Genomic DNA, 18,072 nt, shown 5'->3' with positions numbered 1-18,072 from the left:
GGAACTACAGACACGTGGTACAACGTGGGTGAACTTCAAAAACATTGTGATGAGTATAACAAGCTGAATCAAAAGACTGTATTGTAGGAGTCCATTTATATAAAGTGGCCAGAAAAGGCAAATCTGTAGAGGCAGATAACATTGCCTGGGGTTCCCAATGGGATTACAAATGGGCATAATGAACATTTTGGAGGTAGTAGAAATGTTTTAAAACTGTTATGGTTGCCCATCTAGTTTCTGCTTATTGTAGTCATTCAGAGACCTGAAGTGACAGATATTCTGTTTCAACACATGGTTCCATCATCACCACAGCAGAGGGGAAGGGATGTGCCTCTGTCTCTTAAAACTTCCTGGGAAGTGATATGCATCTCTTTTCCTCCCATTTCATTGGTAAAAGTGAGTCACATGGCCATGCCTAACTTCAAAGATGCAAAAGATACAATTTTGCTGTGTCTGGAAAGAGAATGAGAACAATCCTAATGACTATTAGACAGTGACTATTATGTAATGACTATTACATAAATGAATAATAACAAAGGGTATGGTGTACTCTGACTGAAGTTACTTTACTTTGTACTTTTGAGGGACTTGACATTTCTTTTTAAAGTCCTAATCTGGGGTACCTAAGTGGCTCAGTCAGTTAAGCATCTGACTCTTGATCTCGGCTTAGGTCATGATCTCATTGTTGGTGAAATCAAGACTGGTTCAGCGTGCTTGGGATTCTCTCTCAGCCCCTCCCATGCTCATGCGCACATGCTTGTTCTCTCTCCCTCTCTCTCTCACACAGTAAATAAACATTAAAAAAAAGTTTCCACCTTCTTTAAAAAAAAAAAAGCCCTAATCCAAGACTTCTGGGGAAGATGGCAGAGGAGGGGGATCCTAGGCTCACCTTGTCCTCACATATAAACCTAGATAATACTAACATTTATGTGAAGTCCTAATTTATTGCATGCTGGGTAGTTACCAGAAGTTTCTAAGACCCCAGTTATGGGTGTTCTTTATATTTTACTGTGACTACCTTAGCGCCGTTGGTTCCCTGAGCATCTGGTTTACTTAAATTACATTAATGCACGTTTGCACCTGTGCATTTACATAGAAAAAATGACAGGCTTTTTTTTTTAATAGTCATCACTGCCCCTGTCATGTATAAGGGATTAGAATACTTTTGGCTAAAGAGACCAAAAGTTAAAGAAGGAAATGGGAATTTCATAGGAAGGCAGACAGCACATTTGTAGATGGAAGAATTTGCTAATTATGAACATTTCTGAAATTGAAATGACTGCCTTGATATATTGAATTACTGAGGATGTTGAAACTGTGCATTATTGACTCCTTGAGAGATATATTGGGGAGCACTTACACCAAATGTTCTTCAGAACTGATGTTCTATGATTAGAATTTGCTTCAAAGAAATACACCTATTGGTGTTAATATCTTTACTCATTTTTGAACTGTACCTACTTTTTTAAGTTCAATACTCCTCTCAACCAAAAATGTTAAGGGCATGAAAGAGGAATTTCGGAGAGCCTTTATAATAAAATTGAGAAAGTGAAACTTGAAAGGTAGCTGATAGAGGCCATAGCAAGATAGACTTAAATTCAATTAGGATTATTACTTAGGAGAAGCTAAGGTGTGGAAGGTGTAGTTATTGAATAGTGTGGATAGAATGAATGTTTATTGGCCAAATCCTGAGATTATGGGTTGAGGGAGTCCCTTTTGAAATATGAGCAAAGTGAGTTTAGGCCCAAGAGGTAATTTTTCAGAGAAGAAAAAAATGTATTAATTTATCTTTGTATTTTATTCCTGTTATAAGAGATAAAAGTATAAAATGATTTTTAAATTACTTTGACAAAGTTATAAACAAAGGTATTCCTGGTGGCTACTAAGGGGAGCTGGGTTGTATCTAAGCATAACACAGAGACAAGCATGCACACTGCCAGTTTGTCACTTGGGACTCCGGTCGGGAGCAGAATATTGTCAGGTTAATGATCTGCCCTAGTATGAAAAAGTTCTGTATTTCTAAAATAAATCACTTTGCACAGGATTATTCTCAGATTTCATCACAATTAGGAATGACTGCAAAGCAGATACACAGGAAAATCTTTCACCGTCAAGGAAAAAAAGACCGAAAACCTTCTACACAAGGAGCTCCCGATGAGGAATTTGGGACTGTACAATCATCGCCAAGCAAAATTTAATCCTGACATCCAAGGTTTCCTCACCGAAGGGAATTCAAGCAGCAGGCTTCAAGTGAAGATAGAAGAAACGTGCCTTATCTAAGATAACGAAAGGAAATTAGCAAGATGTAGAGATCACTGTCGCATTTTCCGGGAAAAAAAAAATCCCAACAGTCATGCACCGTGAAGACTGGACACGACGCTCGGCTTTATACACAGTGACACACGCCGACGTCCAGGAGCGCAGCGATCACTATTGTGTTAGCGCCGGCGGCGGAAGGACTTATCCCCACCGCTACGTTAAAGAGTCCTTCTTTGTTCAGCTTCGGCCAGGGACGCAGGGCGCGGTGTTCTTCCGCTCTCGCCGCACAGTCCCCGCCCCCTCGCAGCCCTGGAGAGCTGCCATTCGGCACCGGAGTCGCTCCGCGCTCCCAGAATGCACCGGCAGTCCGCGGGAAACCAAAATGGCGAAGGGCTGTAGCGAAGTGGTCTGTGTTTGAGGCCGGTGTAAGAAGGCTCACTCTACTCTCAACCCTCGTCCCCAGGACCTCGGTTTGTGCGTGTGCATGTGCGGGTGCCCGGTGGGGCGGGTGCCCAGTAAGTACTTGGACTCGCAGGGGAAGCGCCCAAGGGGACGTGATTGGTTGTTTTTTCCTGTATGAAGCGGTTGGCACCACTGAAGTGACCGAATGAGGTGAGAGACCTTGGCCTGGGAACCAGGCTCTTCCGGAGGAGGTGGGGGTGGGGGGGGAAAGGAAGAAAGGAAGCAAGTATAAAAGGGAAAGATGGAGGATCGAGGTGGGGGTGGGATCTCTAGTGTGTTTATGTGGGTCCCTTGCATTTATGTATATGTTGAAAAGAATGGTTAGAATGGAGTAGTCAGTTGGGTGTTGGAGAAAATAGGGAGCGAACAAGGCATTGGGGAAGTCGGTTGGAGGACCAAGATGAAACGTTGAGACGGGGAAGCTGTGTTTGGAGGGGAAGGAAGGAACCTGGGGGCGGGAGACGGTTGGAGGGGCAGGATGAACCTGGTGATGAGGGGGTGGGGAACCGAGGGGAGGAGCCGTTAGGAAATGCGGACTGAGGGAGACGTGGGGAGCTGAATGTAGGGGCTGCCTGGGACCTTAGGGGGCGCAAAGGGAAGTAGCAGCTTGGAACCAAAGGGTGGTGGAATTGTATGGAATTGGAGTAAGGGGCTGGAGTAGAAAGGCAGAATGGAGTAAGAGGATAAGGGAAACACTTAGTGGAGGCTGGAAGCAACCCTGAAAGCTTCAAAGGGGAGAAGTGGGAGGGAAAGTGTGAGATGGGGGAAGGACACCTTATATTTTGAACACACAATAAATATAACTCCTGTCCCTGCTCGGAGGTAGATACGTATTATTCATTTCTACAGCTAAGGTAATACGGTTCAAGGGATTTTAACTAATTTGCCAGGATTTCTTAACATATTTTGGTAGTGCCAGAACTCTTAACTCTGAGTGTGTGTTTTACAATCTGGTGTCTTTGGTTGCTAGAATTTTTCTTTGGAAGCAACTAGAGGGAACAGATGGATTTACCGGGGTGATTTGACGAACAGAGAGAGGGTTCGTGAACAATGGGAAAAGGGATATCGAATGTTACTCTTCTTTGAAACCTTTAACTTTGGTTAAAGATAGAGCCATTTACAAATTCATATATGCAGACCTAGGTAGGCCTGTGTATAATGTAAGAAAGCACCATGTGAGGTCAGTCCAGAACCAGAAATATGTAATTAGTGCCTGATTTAATTTGACTCCAGTTACTCCGGTAGTAGTAACTTTCTCCTTCGTATTAATTCCATGTGACTCTTACGTATACCTGGCCTACAGGCTGGTTTCAATTTCCATGTTTTCATTCTGTCTTGAGAATTCCTTTTGGGAGGGGTGGCAGTGGATTGCAAAGACTGAATTTAAAAGTATTTTATGAGGACAAAGTAAAATGTACTTGCATTCTTAAGTGACCTTTTTTCAAAGGCTTGAAAATTGGAGCCATTTTGACCAAGAGCTTTAGGTGCCCTGTAGTTTTGGCAAGGAAAGAGTTGATTTTAATTTTAAGTTTCTTAACATAAAGCATTATTTTCTTGATATTTAGAATGTTATTCATACTCCAACAATATGCATTTTTAGCTTGAGAAGGAATACAAGGTGAAATTTTGTTTTTGTGTTTTTAGGTCCTAAATATAAAAACATTCGAATTCACGTTTTAAGTATGCTCACCACTTTTTTGTAAAGTACTAAAAATATTCTAAAATATTTGAATTAAGAGTGCACCTGTTAACTGATACTGCATATTCTTGTTAATGAGCATTAACCGAAATCTATACCTAATCAGGATGAAAGGCACACACATTTGTAGAACAAGAAGTATAGAAATCATCTGGTTAAACTTTTTTACTGGATGAAACAAAATATATTTAATAATCCTTTTAATTATGACATTTGCCTGAAAGCTCAGTTTGGAAAAGAATTTTATTCTGTGTTTTTTGCTATGGGTCATAAATTCTTTGATGTCATTGATTATTCCTTTCATTAGATCCTTGACTGGAAGGTGATTTGTTTAATTCGTGTTTCAGCAAAATCTTTATATCTGACTTTAGGAAACTGGTGGTATAGTAATAATCTATTTTGACAGATGGAGGAATTTGCGTCTAAGGAGTTGTCATGGCCAACATCTGTAGCTGGCTGGTTCTGAAAGTAACATTTAACTGCTGTTTTAGTGTAACCTTCCATGAATGATATTCTTTGGTTGATATTTTTATGCTTTGTTTTCCTTGCTTTTACAGGATTTGGTTATTGCAGTAAAATGCAGTATAACAACCTTAAACTGGAATGTGGACGTTTCCCTGTAGATAATTAAAAAAAAATTTTTTTTATGTCTTTATTTTATTTTGAGAGACAGAGACAGAGAGCGAGCAGGGGAGGGGCAGAGAGAGAGGGAGATAGAATCTGAAGCAGGTTCCAGGCTCAGAGCTGTCAGCACAGAGCCTGACGTAGGGCTCGAACCCACGGACTGTGAGATCATGACCTCGGCCGAAGTCAGACGCTTAACTGACTGAGCCACCCAGGGCCCCTCCCTGTGTTTTTTTTTTAATATATTTTTTTTATGTATTAGTGTACTGCTGTTCAGTAGAACTTTCTGCACTGATGGCAGTGATCTATATCTGTTCTATCCACTACGGTGGCCAGTAGCTACATGTAGATGTTGAATACTAGAAATGTAACTGGTGTGACGGAGAACTGAATTTATAATTCAGTTCATTAGTTTTAAATGGCCATCTGTAGCTAATGGCTCCTGTACTGGACAGCATTGTATTAGGAGTTATGACATCCATTTATTAGGAATTGTCGCATGTATAACCATGAAAACCATAGGAACCCAAGAATAAGGAACTGTTTTGGAACTAAGGATTGAAATTCTCTTTGTACCTTTTATTCTTCATTTTTGTCTCACACGGAGTCTTCGTCCTATCTCTGTTTGCAAAAAGAATGAAGAAGGTAGCAACTTCTTGATTGTTTTTCCTTTGTCAAACAACAACAATAATGAATGTTGTTTTTTTTTTAATATTTTTTTAATGTTTTATTTGTTCCTGAGAGAGACAGAGACAGCGTGAGCAGGGGACAGCCAGAAAGAAGGAGACACAGAATCTGAAACAGGCTTCAGGCTCTGAGCTAGCTGTCAGCACAGAGCCTGATTCGGGGCTCAAACCCATGAACCGTGAGATCATGACCCGAGCCGAAGCCTGATACTTAACCGACTGAGCCACCCGGGTGCCCCAACAATAATGAATGTTAAGGAAGTTAGTTTACTTTATTTTTTAAAAACTTACTTTGTATACATCAATTAAGAAAGCTTTTTATTAAGGAAAATTTAGGAACATACAAAGGAACAAAATACTATAATTAACTTTTTTGTATCCATGCTTGTTTCATCTATACTTCTATGCACTCCCCACTCCGCTCCGTATTTTAAGAAGCTTTTTAAAGGTAAAGTTTACATATACTAACTGTACACTTTTTAAGTAATAGCTTTATTGACCTGTAATGTATATATCATACTTATATGTATGTAATTTACATGTATGTACCCTTTTAAGGTACAGTTTACTGATTTTTTTTAGTATATTCACAGAGTTGTGCAACCATCACCATTATCTAATTTCAGAACATTTTCATCAGCCCTCAAAGAAATCTGTAACCATTAGTAGTCAGTCTCCATTATTCCCTCCTACTGCCCCTGGCAACCACTAATCTATTTTCTGTGTTTATATTTTGCATGTTTTGGACATTTCAACATAAACAGAATCATGTAATATGTGGCCTTTTGTGTCTGGCTTCTTTCTCTTAACACAGTGTTGTCAGCGACATCCATGTTGCAGCTTGTATCAGTACTTCATTTCTTTTTATGGCCCAGGTACATTTCATGGAATGAATATATATTCATTTTGTTAATCCAGCCATCAGTTGATGGGCATTTGGGTTGTTTCTATTTTTGGCTATTATAAATAATGCTGCTTTGAACATTCATTTACAGGATTGTGTGTATATGTGTTTCCATTTGTCTTGGATACAAACCTAGGAGTGGAATTGCTGGGTCAGGTGACACCTCCGTGTTTAACATTTTGAGAAATTGCTGAACTGTTTTCCAAAGGGACTGCCTGCACACTTTTACAGTTTCACGAACAACTATGAGGGTTCCAGTTTCTCTACATCCTTACCAGTACTTGTCTCTTTGTAACCATCCTAGTGTGTGTGCAGTGGTACCTCATTGTGGTTTTGATTTGCATTATCCTGATGACTAATGCTGTTGAGCGTCTTTTCCGTGTAGTTATTAGCCTTTTGTACATCTTCTTTGGAGAACTGTTGATTAAGGCCCTTTGCCCATTTAAAACATTGGATTATTTATGTTTTCACTACTGAATTGTAAGTGTTCTTTTTGTGTTTTGGTGATAAGTCCCTTTTTGGATGTGTGATTTGCAATTATTTTCTCCTTTGAGTTATTCTTTCAGTTGATGGTGTACTTTGGAGCACAAAAATCTTTAATTTTGATGAAGTCTGATTTACCCCACTTTCTTGTTTTCTTGTGCTGTTGGTGTCATATCTAAGAAAATGTTGCCTAATGCTATAGAATATTTTTTCCCCAGAAAGCTCACATGTAATCTTTTTTAGCTATTCTCTGCTCTAATAATTTCTGATTTTTTTCACTTTAGATATATTTTGTTTAGAACTTCATATAAATGGAATCACTAAGTGTGCATGTCAGGGGGCACTGGGGTAGCTGGTTGCGTGTCTGATTCTTGATTTTAGCTTAGGTTCTTATCCTAGGGTTGTTGGATCAAACCCTATGATAGGCTCTGCACTGAATGTGGCACCTGTTTAAGACTCTCTCTCTCTCCTCCTCTCTCCCCCCTCCATCCCTCCCCACTCTCCCTCTCTATCTAGTTCTGTATCTCTCCCCTCTCCCCCCTCCCCTAACCCTTCCCCGCTCATGTTCTTTCTCTAAGATAAAAAAAATAAAGTAAAAATTAAAAAATACGCATGCGAGTTAAAATTTGTTAAACATTTTGTTTCATAAAGCTACAACTGGGGTTTTACCTTGAAAATTCCATTCTGCAAGGGATATTGTAGTAATGACCTAAGAATCTTGTGTTGTGACAGTCCTGACCACCAGTACTTTGTGATAAAAAGGTTTTTTTTCCCATGGTTTCTGACAACATTTCTGGTATTTCGAATGGATAAAATTGAGTAAGGGCTTAATGATTATATCCTTCCAAGTAAAAATTAGGGGAATAGGGCAACGTGAGGGATCTTTGTGATGCTGGAAATATTGGTGTCTTGACTGTATTGATGTTAATATTTTGGTTCTGATGTTATTCAGTCATTTTTAAAGATGCTGTCATTTGGGCAAACTGGGTGTAAGTTACACAGAATGTATTTTTTCTCACAACTGTGTGTCAATTTACAGTTACCTCAAACTAAAAAGTTCAGTTAGAAAGTAAAAATTAGAGATAAAACTGGACCAGGACATGCATCAAAAGAGTGGGTTGAATTTGTTTAGTTTCAGTTAGCCAGGTGATAAAAACAATCCAAAGATGAGTTTTGGTTTTTTTCTGTCCTTATTAGTGAAGTTTATATTTCAGAAAAAATTCTCAAGAACTTTTTTGGTTGTGCCGGGGGATTGGTGAAATGGGAAGACAGTTGTCTAGTGGAGAGTATAGAATGTGTACTCAGAAGATTAGGATATGCCCTCTCCCCCCCTTTTTTTTTAAATGTAGGTTTCACACCTGGCACGGAGCCCAGTATGGAACTTGAACTCAAGACCCTGAAATCAAGACCTGAGCTGAGATCAAGGTCGCTTAACTGAGTGAGCCACTCAGGTGCCCCAGGATATGCTTCTAATCTGCTAGCTCTGCAACAGCTTTAGTTTTTTTCTCCTATTAAATGGAGATATTACCTGCCTGTTTTGCTCACAGGAGTGCTGCAGGGTTAAGAAGGAAAATAAAGGAAAAAATACTTCATAAACTCTAGGTGTAATATAATCGTATGAATTTATTTAAAAATAATTTTGCAGAAGAGTTGTTTTATAGAACAAGAGACCCACCCACTTGTGATGAACCTGTGCACTGAAGACACCCTGGGATGTTTTATAAATTGCTGATCAGTCTTAATAATTCTAATTGATGTTAAATAAGTACCAGAATTGACCTGTAGAGCTAAAAACCAAAACCCAAATGAGCAAAACCAGTTTCTTAGAACTCATACCCTAGAGATTCCAAACTCTAGGTTTGGTATGGGCTTTTGTATATTTTTGTGTTTTTAAATTTTTCTTCTTGATTTTGTTTTGTAGCCAGGGTTAAGAAGTGCTAAATTTTGTACTAGGGTCAAGATTAGAAATTTGCCAGTTCTTGCTAAAACATCACTAAGAGCTGTACAAAGGGAAGACTGATTAATAATAGGCATATTTTTCATACTTGAAAAAGGGAAATATTTTAGTACTGTTTTCATCACACTCCTATTTAAGATATTTTAAATTGGTGGCTAATAAAGCAGTTAGTGGAACTTTGTAGTCTGGGAAACTTGTAGATTGTTAAAGGTTGTATAAAATTGCATTTAGGTGTTGTGAGAAAAAAATTCTCCATTCAGAGAAGTGTTTAAAGAGAGGCTAGGTGATCATCTTATTTAGGAATGTTATAAAGAGGGTTTTTTTCATTACCTTGGAAGTTAATGACTTTCCAGGTACTTTAAAAAGCTAAAATAAATTTCTAGATTATAATCAAAGTTAATGGACTAGGTTAATGATGAGAATGACTAGGGAGGTTGGAATCCTTCCTAAAGTTGAGTTTCTCCTGAGTTCCCTTTTTTCTGTTTTTCTCTTAAGTTTCATAATCTTTTCCACTGTTGACAGTTGCCTAAACCCATCTCTTAAATTTTTGTTTCTTAGAAACAAGCAGAAGAATATGATGTTATTTTAAGTTTTAGTTTTAAGAGTTTTGTTGCTGCTCATTAGAGAGGAGCAAACAACAGTGGCTATTTGCAAACATTAAAAAATGTTTAAAGGACACCAGAGTGGCTTATTTGGTTAAGCATCTGACTTGGGGTCAAGTAATGATCTCATGGTTCATGAGTTAGAGTGGAACCCTGTGTCGGGCTCTCTGCTGTCAGCAGAGTCCGCTTTAGGTCCTCTGCTATCCTATCTATCTCTCTGCCCCTCCCCTGGGCTCTGTCTCTTTCTCAAAAATAAATAAAGTTAAAACATGTTTAAATATGTCTTACACTGTGTCCTGGTGCACTGATTCTCAAACATTTTGGACTCAGGACCCCTTTACACTCTTAACTATTGAGGACCCCAAGAACTTTTATGTGGGTTATCTCTATTAATATTTACTGTCTTAGAAATTGAAACTGAGAAAATATAAAAACAAGAATACACATGTTCACATACCTTTAGTCTTTAGAGATGAATCACCACATATTATTTAGTCTCTGGAAAATCCCACTCTAAACTTATGGGAGAATGAAAGTGAAAAAGGCAAATAAAATGCCTTAGTATTATTTTAAAACTAGCTAGGACCTTGTCGACTTTGTAGATTCTCAGGGACCATAACTTTAGATTACTACTAATAGTCCACTGTTTCTTTATGGAGTTAGGATTGTTTCATGCATTACATGGTATTTTAGCATTCCTGGCCTCGCCTTAAGCAGATTTGTTTGTCTCTTCATAGAAAAAATTTGAGTCTCTCAGACATGAACTGCTTCCAATTCTGTCTTCACATCTACCAACTTAACTATAAATGAATCTACATTCACATCAGAAGTAATGTACCTTCTCTGGTTCAAGGCTAGTCTTTCCCTTATACATGAGATTCTATTTTTCTGACTTGTGTTTTCAGTTATTTTTTGACATCTTTTATATTAGAAACATGGTCAAGGCTTTTTATATTTAAAAATGGAAGAAGCCATTCACCTGTATATATGTACTTTGTATATGTACTTTTCTCTCCTGTGTATAACCAGGCTTTTTGAAAAAAGTCTCAAAAAAAAAAATGAAAAAAGTCTCAACTAGGCTCCCATTCACAGCTTTATTAATAAGATGTATTTTTTTATATACATACACTCAGTGTAGAAAATTTAAATATTAGAATTTAAAAGGTAATCTATGTCACCCAGAAACCTACCAAAATTGCCTTTGTCTAGTCTCATTGTCTTTCCTTTTTTAAAGTTTATTTTGAGAGAACGTACATGCACATGTGCACACACATGCACAGAAGCAGGGGAAGGGCAGAGAGAGAGCATCCCAAGCAGGCCCTGTGCTGTCGACTTGGGGCTTGAACTCACAAACTGAACTGTGAGATCATGACTTGAGCCCAAATCGAGTTGGATACTTAACCAACTGAGCCACCCTCATTATCTTATTTCTAAAGATAGTATTTTTTAATCTTTTTATTTATTTATTTTAGCATTTTTATTTATTATTGAGAGACAGAGAGAGACAGAACATGAGCACGGGAGGAGCAGAGATAGGGGGAGACACAGAATCTGAAGGAGGCCCCAGGCTCTGAGCTGTCAGCATAGAGCCTGACGTGGGGCTCTAACTCAAAAACTGCGACGTCATGACCTGAGCTGAAGTCGGACTCTTAACCGACTGAGCCACCCAATCACCCCTAAAGATAGTTTTAATTTATGTTAAACACGTTAAAATTTCCTTTAATAATGCATGTTTTGACTAAAACTACCAAAGAGTACAGAAGGGGAAGGGTTTAAAAGAAAAAGCTATAGACTTTAGGCCTCTGGAGTCCTGTTTTGAGAAAGAGTCATTAATTTTTTAAAAAATTGATTTATATATTTTGAGAGAGAGGGACAAGAATGTGAATGTGAGAGGGGCAGAGAGTGAGGAAGAGAGAGAATCCTAAGCAGACTCCATGCTATCAGGTGGAGCCCACCTAGGGGCTCAGTCTCACAAATGGCGAGATCAAGACCTTAGCCGAAGTCAAAAGTAGAACACTTAACTCACTGAGCCAATCAGGTGCACCTACTTTAATTTTAAGTGTTATTTTCCTTTGTTCTGGTCTTATATGCTAAAAATACTTTTAATGGCATATAATACTTTTATACTGCTATTACTCATTTTAGACATCTTGCCATGTAAAGGCTTTCTTGCTGTGATAAAGATTCTGTTTACATATGCCCTATATCTCTTTTCCCTTTTCCATTCTTTTGGTTTTTCTGTTGGTCACTTCTGTAACTTTAAACTTAGGTCTTTTTTCTTATTCCTTCAACTCTAGGTTTTATTTCTCCCCTTTATTAGGTGAATATTATTATAGTCCCTGTCTTTAGCTTCATTTCTCTTCCTCCTTTCATCTCTCACTTTTTGTCATCTTTACTTTGCTTATGTATTTTAAAATTTGATAACATTTAATATTCTGTTCTTTTTTTTTTAAAGTTTATTTTGAGAGAGTGAGTGGTGGAAGGGCAGAGAGAGGGAGACAGTATCTGAAGCAGCCTCCCTGCTGCCAGCAGAGTCCAATGCAAGGCTCGAAGTAAAGTACTGTTGAGTGAAAATCAAGAGTCGGATGCTTTTCTGAGCCACCCAGGTGCCCCTTAATATTCTGTTCTTAACTGTAATTTTCCATGCTTTGTTTATAGGTTGTTTCTAAAGGTTGAAAATTGATAAATAGCGTTTATATTATTTTGACCAAGTTAATATTATTTTCCAAGTAGTATATTAGAGCCAGGTAGTACCACGATTACAGTTGCTTACTAGTAATACGTTATTTCTGACTTTGTCTTGTCTGTACATTTTTCTACTGTCCTATACCGTCTAATTTTGTTAAGTCCTTCTTTTCCTTCAAACATCTCTCTCTGGGAGTCGTCTTTCCCCTTTTAATCCAGATTGGTTGCTCTCTAGGTCTTTTCCATAGCTGCCATCTGGAACTTCCCTATGTTAATCTCTTGTGTCGGATGTGCTATTTCCTGCATCTCATGTTTTTTCTTTCTTAGAGGGTACTTCATCATTTTGCTAGAACCAAACCCTCAAGTTTTGGCTTGACATCTTAAGATTTATTTTAAATGCCTTCCTTTTTAAAAATTTAGTTTGGTTAATAGAGGATTCTAATTTGAATGTTGTCTTTCACAATTTTGAGGCATTGCTCCATTGTCTTCTAGAATCCAGTGTTGCTTTTAAGAAGTCATATAATTATAAGTTTGATTTTTTTTTTTTAATGTTTATTTTTGAGGGGAGGGGCAGAGCGAGAAAGAGACAGAGGATCTAAAACAGGTTTTGTGCTGTGAATGCAAAGCCCAGCATGGGGCTTGAACTCTTGAACCGTGAGATCATGAACTGAGCTGAAGTCAGATGCTTAACCTACTGAGCCACCCAGGCACTTCTTAAGTCTGATTTTCTTATAGGTAACTTGAATTTTCTCTTTGGAAGCTTGTGATCTTCTGTTTTTAGTGTTATGCAATTTCCTGTGAATTTAGGGTTTTTAAAAATCAGTACTTTAAAAATATAGTTGTTTAGAAGATTCCTATTTCCTTTTGGCTCTGGGAAGTTTTCTTTTATTAATTAAAAAGTAATTTTTGCTCATACCTTTTGGAGTGGCTATTATCAAAGACAAGAAATAACAAATGTTGTCGATGTGTGGGGGGAAAGGGAACCTTGTGTACTGTTGGTGGAAATGTAAATTGGTCTAGTTACCATGGAAAACAGTATGGAGGTTCCTCAAAAAATTAAAAATAGGACTACCAAATGATCCAGCATTCCATTCCTGGGTATTTATTTAAAGAAAAGGAAAACACTTAACTTGAAAAAATGTGCATCTGCATGTTCATTGCAGCATTTTTTACAGTACCCAACATACGGAAACAACCTAGGTGTCCACTGATAGGTCAGTGGATAAAGAAAATGTAGTATAAGTATACAGAGCAATATTATTTAACTATAAAAAAACATGAAATCTTACCATCTGCCGTAACATGGATCTTGAAGACATTATGCTAGGTGAAGTAAGTCAGAAACAGGAACAAATACTGTATGATCTCACGTGTGGAATCTACTAAAATTGCCACAACAAAACCAAAGAGAACTAATGCCCTAGTAAGTTGCTGTTATTAATGGGGATTTTTAGGAGCTTGAGGCCAAAGTGGGAAAAAAAGATTGAGAAATACTTGCTTATACGTTCCAGTCATGACAGATAAAGCCTTTTATTGTCTGTTTCTTGACAGCCTCATCTCACTGGAATAATGAGAAATAATTAATTGTGACTGGAGTATTGGGGAGTGAGAATAAGATTGTATGAGAGAGGTTAGCTTGTGAAAGCATTTCATATTTTGAAGGGTTTTAGATTTTATTCTTGACCTATGTATTTCCTAACTTAAGTAATTTTGTTGCCAACAAAATTTATTTTTAGCCATATTGGACTATCATCTCTATTATTTATGTTTTTATATGTGTTAACTTTAATGTATTTAGCTTCATTCTAAGTAATAACCCATTAGTCTAGCATTAAATATATTTTTAATATTTACATTAAAGTAATTACATAAAATGAAAAATATCCCCTGCCAGGGTACTCATTCCAGCTCTCTGGGAAACACTATATTTCATCAAATACAGATGCCATCAATTACAAGATATACTATTATTTGTTGTATTACTAAGAAATAAAGAGCCTGGCTAATTAAGGCACTTACCATGTAAAGGTTTTATTTTTTGCCACTTGTAAGACAGCTTTTTAATATCCATTGTTCTTATAAAAAGGAAAGTATGATTGAAATACACTGGGTTAAGGTATTTCTAAGATGACTTTTTAAAGTTTTCTTTTGAATCACTAAAAACAAAATAAAAGCTTTATTGAGGTATTTCATATGCCATTATAATTCACTCTTTTAAGGTATACAATTTAGTGGGGATCCCCCCTCACAGACCATGTTATCACTACTGTCTAATTTTAGAATATTTTTTTTACCCCCTAAGAAATCTCCTACCAGTTCGCATTCATTCCCCATTTTCCCCTTCTCTCCCTCCAGTCCCAGGCAACCACTATTGTCTGGTTTATATTTTGCCTGTTCTGGACATTTCACATAAACAGAATCATGTAATATGTGGCCTTTTGTGTCTGGCTTCTTTCTCTTAACACAGTGTTGTCAGCGACATCCATATTGCAGCTTGTATCAATACTTCATTTCTTTTTATGGCCCAGATACATTTCATTGGTTGGATATATATTCATTTTGTTAATCCAACCATCAGTTGATGGGCATTTGGGTTGTTTCTGTTTTTGGCTGTTATAAATAATGCTGCTTTGAATATTCATTTACAGGATTGTGTGTACATGTGTTTTCATTTGTCTTGGATACAAATCTAGGAGTGGAATTGCTGGGTCAGGTGACACCTCCGTGTTTAACATTTTGAGAAATTGCCAGACTGCCTGCACCCTTTTACAGTGTCACGAACAACTATGAGGGTTCCAGTTTCTCTACATCCTTACCAATACTTGTCTCTTTGTTTGTAACCATCCTAGTGTGTATGCAGTGGTACCTCATTGTGGTTTTGATTTGCATTATCCTGATGACTAATGCTGTTGAGCATCTTTTCCATGTAGTTATTGGCCTTTTGTACATCTTCTTTGGAGAACTGTTGATTAAGGCCCTTTGCCCATTTAAAAAACTGGATTATTGGGGCATCTGGGTGACTCATTGGTTGAAGTGTTGGACTTAAGCCCAGGTCATAATCTCAACGGTACATGAGTTTGAGCCCCATATCAGGCTCTCTGCTGTCAACGCAGAGCCCATTTCAGATCCTCTATTCACCCCCCCAACTCAAAAACTAAATTGGGTTATTTATGTTTTCACTGTTGAGTTGTAAGCATTCTTTATGTGTCTTGGTGATAAGTCCATTTTGGATGTGTGATTTTGCAGTTTCCCCTGCTCTTTGAGTTGTTCTTTCACTTGTTGGTGTCCTCTGAAGCACAAAATCTTTAATTTTGATGAAGTCTTATTTATCCCTTTTTCTGGTCTTGCTTGTGCCTTTGATGTCATACCTAAGAAAATGTTGCCCAACACAGAGTGACACAGATTTACTCCTATGTATTTTTCCAAAAATTACATACTTTTAGATTTTAAATTTAGTTTGTGATCCATTTTTTTTGGTATGTGGTGTGAGGTAGGTGTCCAGCTTAAGTTTTAAAAAATTTTAGATAAGAATACCAATTTTCCTGAACCATTTGTTAAAAAAATCCTTTTCTTTCCCATCGGATTGTTTTGACAGCCTTTTTAAAGGTTAGTTAAACATAAATGTAAGGATTTGTTTCTGAATTTTCAGTTTTATTCCATTTATGCATTCCTTACACCTGCATCATGTCTTGATTACTGTTACTTTGTATTAACTTTTGAAACGAGGAAGTATGAGTCCTTTGGTTTTCTTCTTTTTCAAGGTTATTTGTGTATTCTGGGTTTCTTGTTTTTCTATATGAATTTTAGGAGCAGTCTGTCAATTATTGCGGGAAAAAGAGGCGGCTGGGATTTTAACAGATACTGTAATGAATGTATAGATTGATTTGGGAAATATTGCCATCTTAACAGTGTTAACATCCAGAAACCTGGGATGTTTTTCCAATTACGTAGGTTTTATTTAATTGCTTTCTCTTTGTAATGTAATCTTCATTGTACCAAGTTTACTTTTTTGGTTGTTCTTAAGTTTATTCCTAAGTATTTTTTTCTTTTTTTGGTGCTGTTGAAAATGGAATTTTTAAAAAAAAATTCAGATTATTCATTGGTAGTGTATAGAAATGCATTGGATTGTTGTATATTAATTTGTATTCTGCAGCTTTGCTGGTTTATTCTAGTAGAGTTTTATGTGTATGTATGGCTTCTGAATCACTTTTTAAGTTTTGTAGCCCAGTTTCCTCATAGTGCCAATTTTGTGTCTTCATGAGTATTGGTGACCGTATTTCTTGAGCTAAAATATATGGGAATTAAAATAATTATATAAAAATTGGTGCTGGGCTCTATTGCACATTTATAGTTAACTACAGCAGGTCTACTCTTGATTCTCACTGTGGGAAACTAGCTGAACATGTCTGATTTACTATGCACTCCACTTTCTCTGACAGTCATTTGGTTTTGTAGGAGTAAACATTTCATTTTTATTTTTTATTTATTTTTGAGAGAGAGCACAAGTGGGGGAGGGACAGAGAGGGGGGACAGAAGGTCTGAAGCAGGCTGTTGGCTGACAGCAGCAAGCTCCATATGGTGCTCGAACTCCCGAACCACGAGATCATGACCTGGAGATCATGACCTGAGATGAAGTCAGATACTCAACCAACTGAGCCACCCAGATGCCTCATGGTTTCTGTAGGAATAAAAGATGCCTCAGTATTTTCTTAAATATTTCCTCCCATTGGCTCCAGCACCCGGTTTCTAAGTTTTGATCCAGGTGCTTTTAATGTATTCATAAACATTGGTAATGAGTACTTTGCTCCTGCTGCCTGCTAGTTGGTGATTTTAAGGTATCATCAGTTATAACACAGATCTACATTTCATAGAGTTAAAAAGTGAAAATTGTCCTTTAGTTAATGACTTGTCTAGGCAGTAGGACCAGCCNCCCACGAACCGTGAGATCATGACCTAAGCGAAAGTCGGACGCTTAACCGACTAAGCCACCCAGGCGCCCCTGAAAGTGCATTATTTAAAGGGTGAGGTCAGTGGCAGGAACATCATTTAGTAGAATATATGGTAATAGTGTAGGCAAGAGCTGATAATCTGAAATAAGGCAGTAGTTGTAGGAGATGTTTAAGAGGTAATCTTTAAAATCTAATTAGCAGGAATTGGTGAGTATTTGGAAGGTCAGGGAAGAGGGAGGAATCAAGGATTACATTTCTAAATTAAGAGCTGATCAGACAATAATGGCATTAACTTAATAGTGGAATTAACTAGAGAAAGGGAAGGAATTTGAAGAAAAATGTCAGTTTTGTTAAAGGTGCTGGGGAATCCAAGTTGAGATGCCTAATGGGCAGTTGGCTGTCGGGGTCTGAAGCTTGTGAGATACGATGGGTTGGAGATTTTTAGAAATTGTTAACAGATAAAAGTTGAGTGAAGCATTAGGAGAACATGACTGTTTCAGACACTCCTGTAGGATAGGAGTGATCCCTAGACAACTCCAGCATTTAGAAGGTTGGAAGAGGAAGACTTAGTACAGAAACATCAGAGAGGTGGGAGAAGTCACTACAGGTGAAGAGCTATCACAGAAACCAAAGGAAGTGAATTTCAAGAAAAAGGTCATGATCATCACTTATTACACAAAGATTAGATACAGTGAATACTAAAATTAGAGCATTGTGTTTATTTGGTCATTTGGAGGTCTTTGATGAAGTTGTTAATAACAT

At 37.6% G+C, this 18,072-nt stretch overlaps 1 protein-coding gene across 7 annotated transcripts in view; it reads left to right on the top strand.

Moving 5' to 3' along the window:
• The first annotated feature begins 2,614 nt into the window (after positions 1 to 2,614).
• Positions 2,615 to 18,072, top strand: part of MTF2 (metal response element binding transcription factor 2) — a 72,927-nt gene continuing 57,469 nt past the window's right edge. For all 7 annotated transcript variants that reach the window (XR_013330692.1, XR_013330691.1, XR_013330693.1 and 4 more), the window contains exon 1: positions 2,615 to 2,871. Coding sequence is in view for 4 of the 7 variants with exons in the window: in XM_077746001.1 (XP_077602127.1) it covers positions 2,867 to 2,871 (5 nt within the window). In the remaining 3 variants the exon portion in view is untranslated. The remainder of the gene's footprint in view (positions 2,872 to 18,072) is intronic.

This window comes from Crocuta crocuta, unplaced genomic scaffold, assembly GCF_008692635.1.
Source record: "Crocuta crocuta isolate KB4526 unplaced genomic scaffold, BGI_CrCroc_1.0 scaffold48, whole genome shotgun sequence".
In the NCBI taxonomy this organism is placed as follows: Eukaryota; Metazoa; Chordata; class Mammalia; order Carnivora; family Hyaenidae; genus Crocuta; species Crocuta crocuta.
This window is presented reverse-complemented; position numbering and strand designations above follow the sequence as displayed.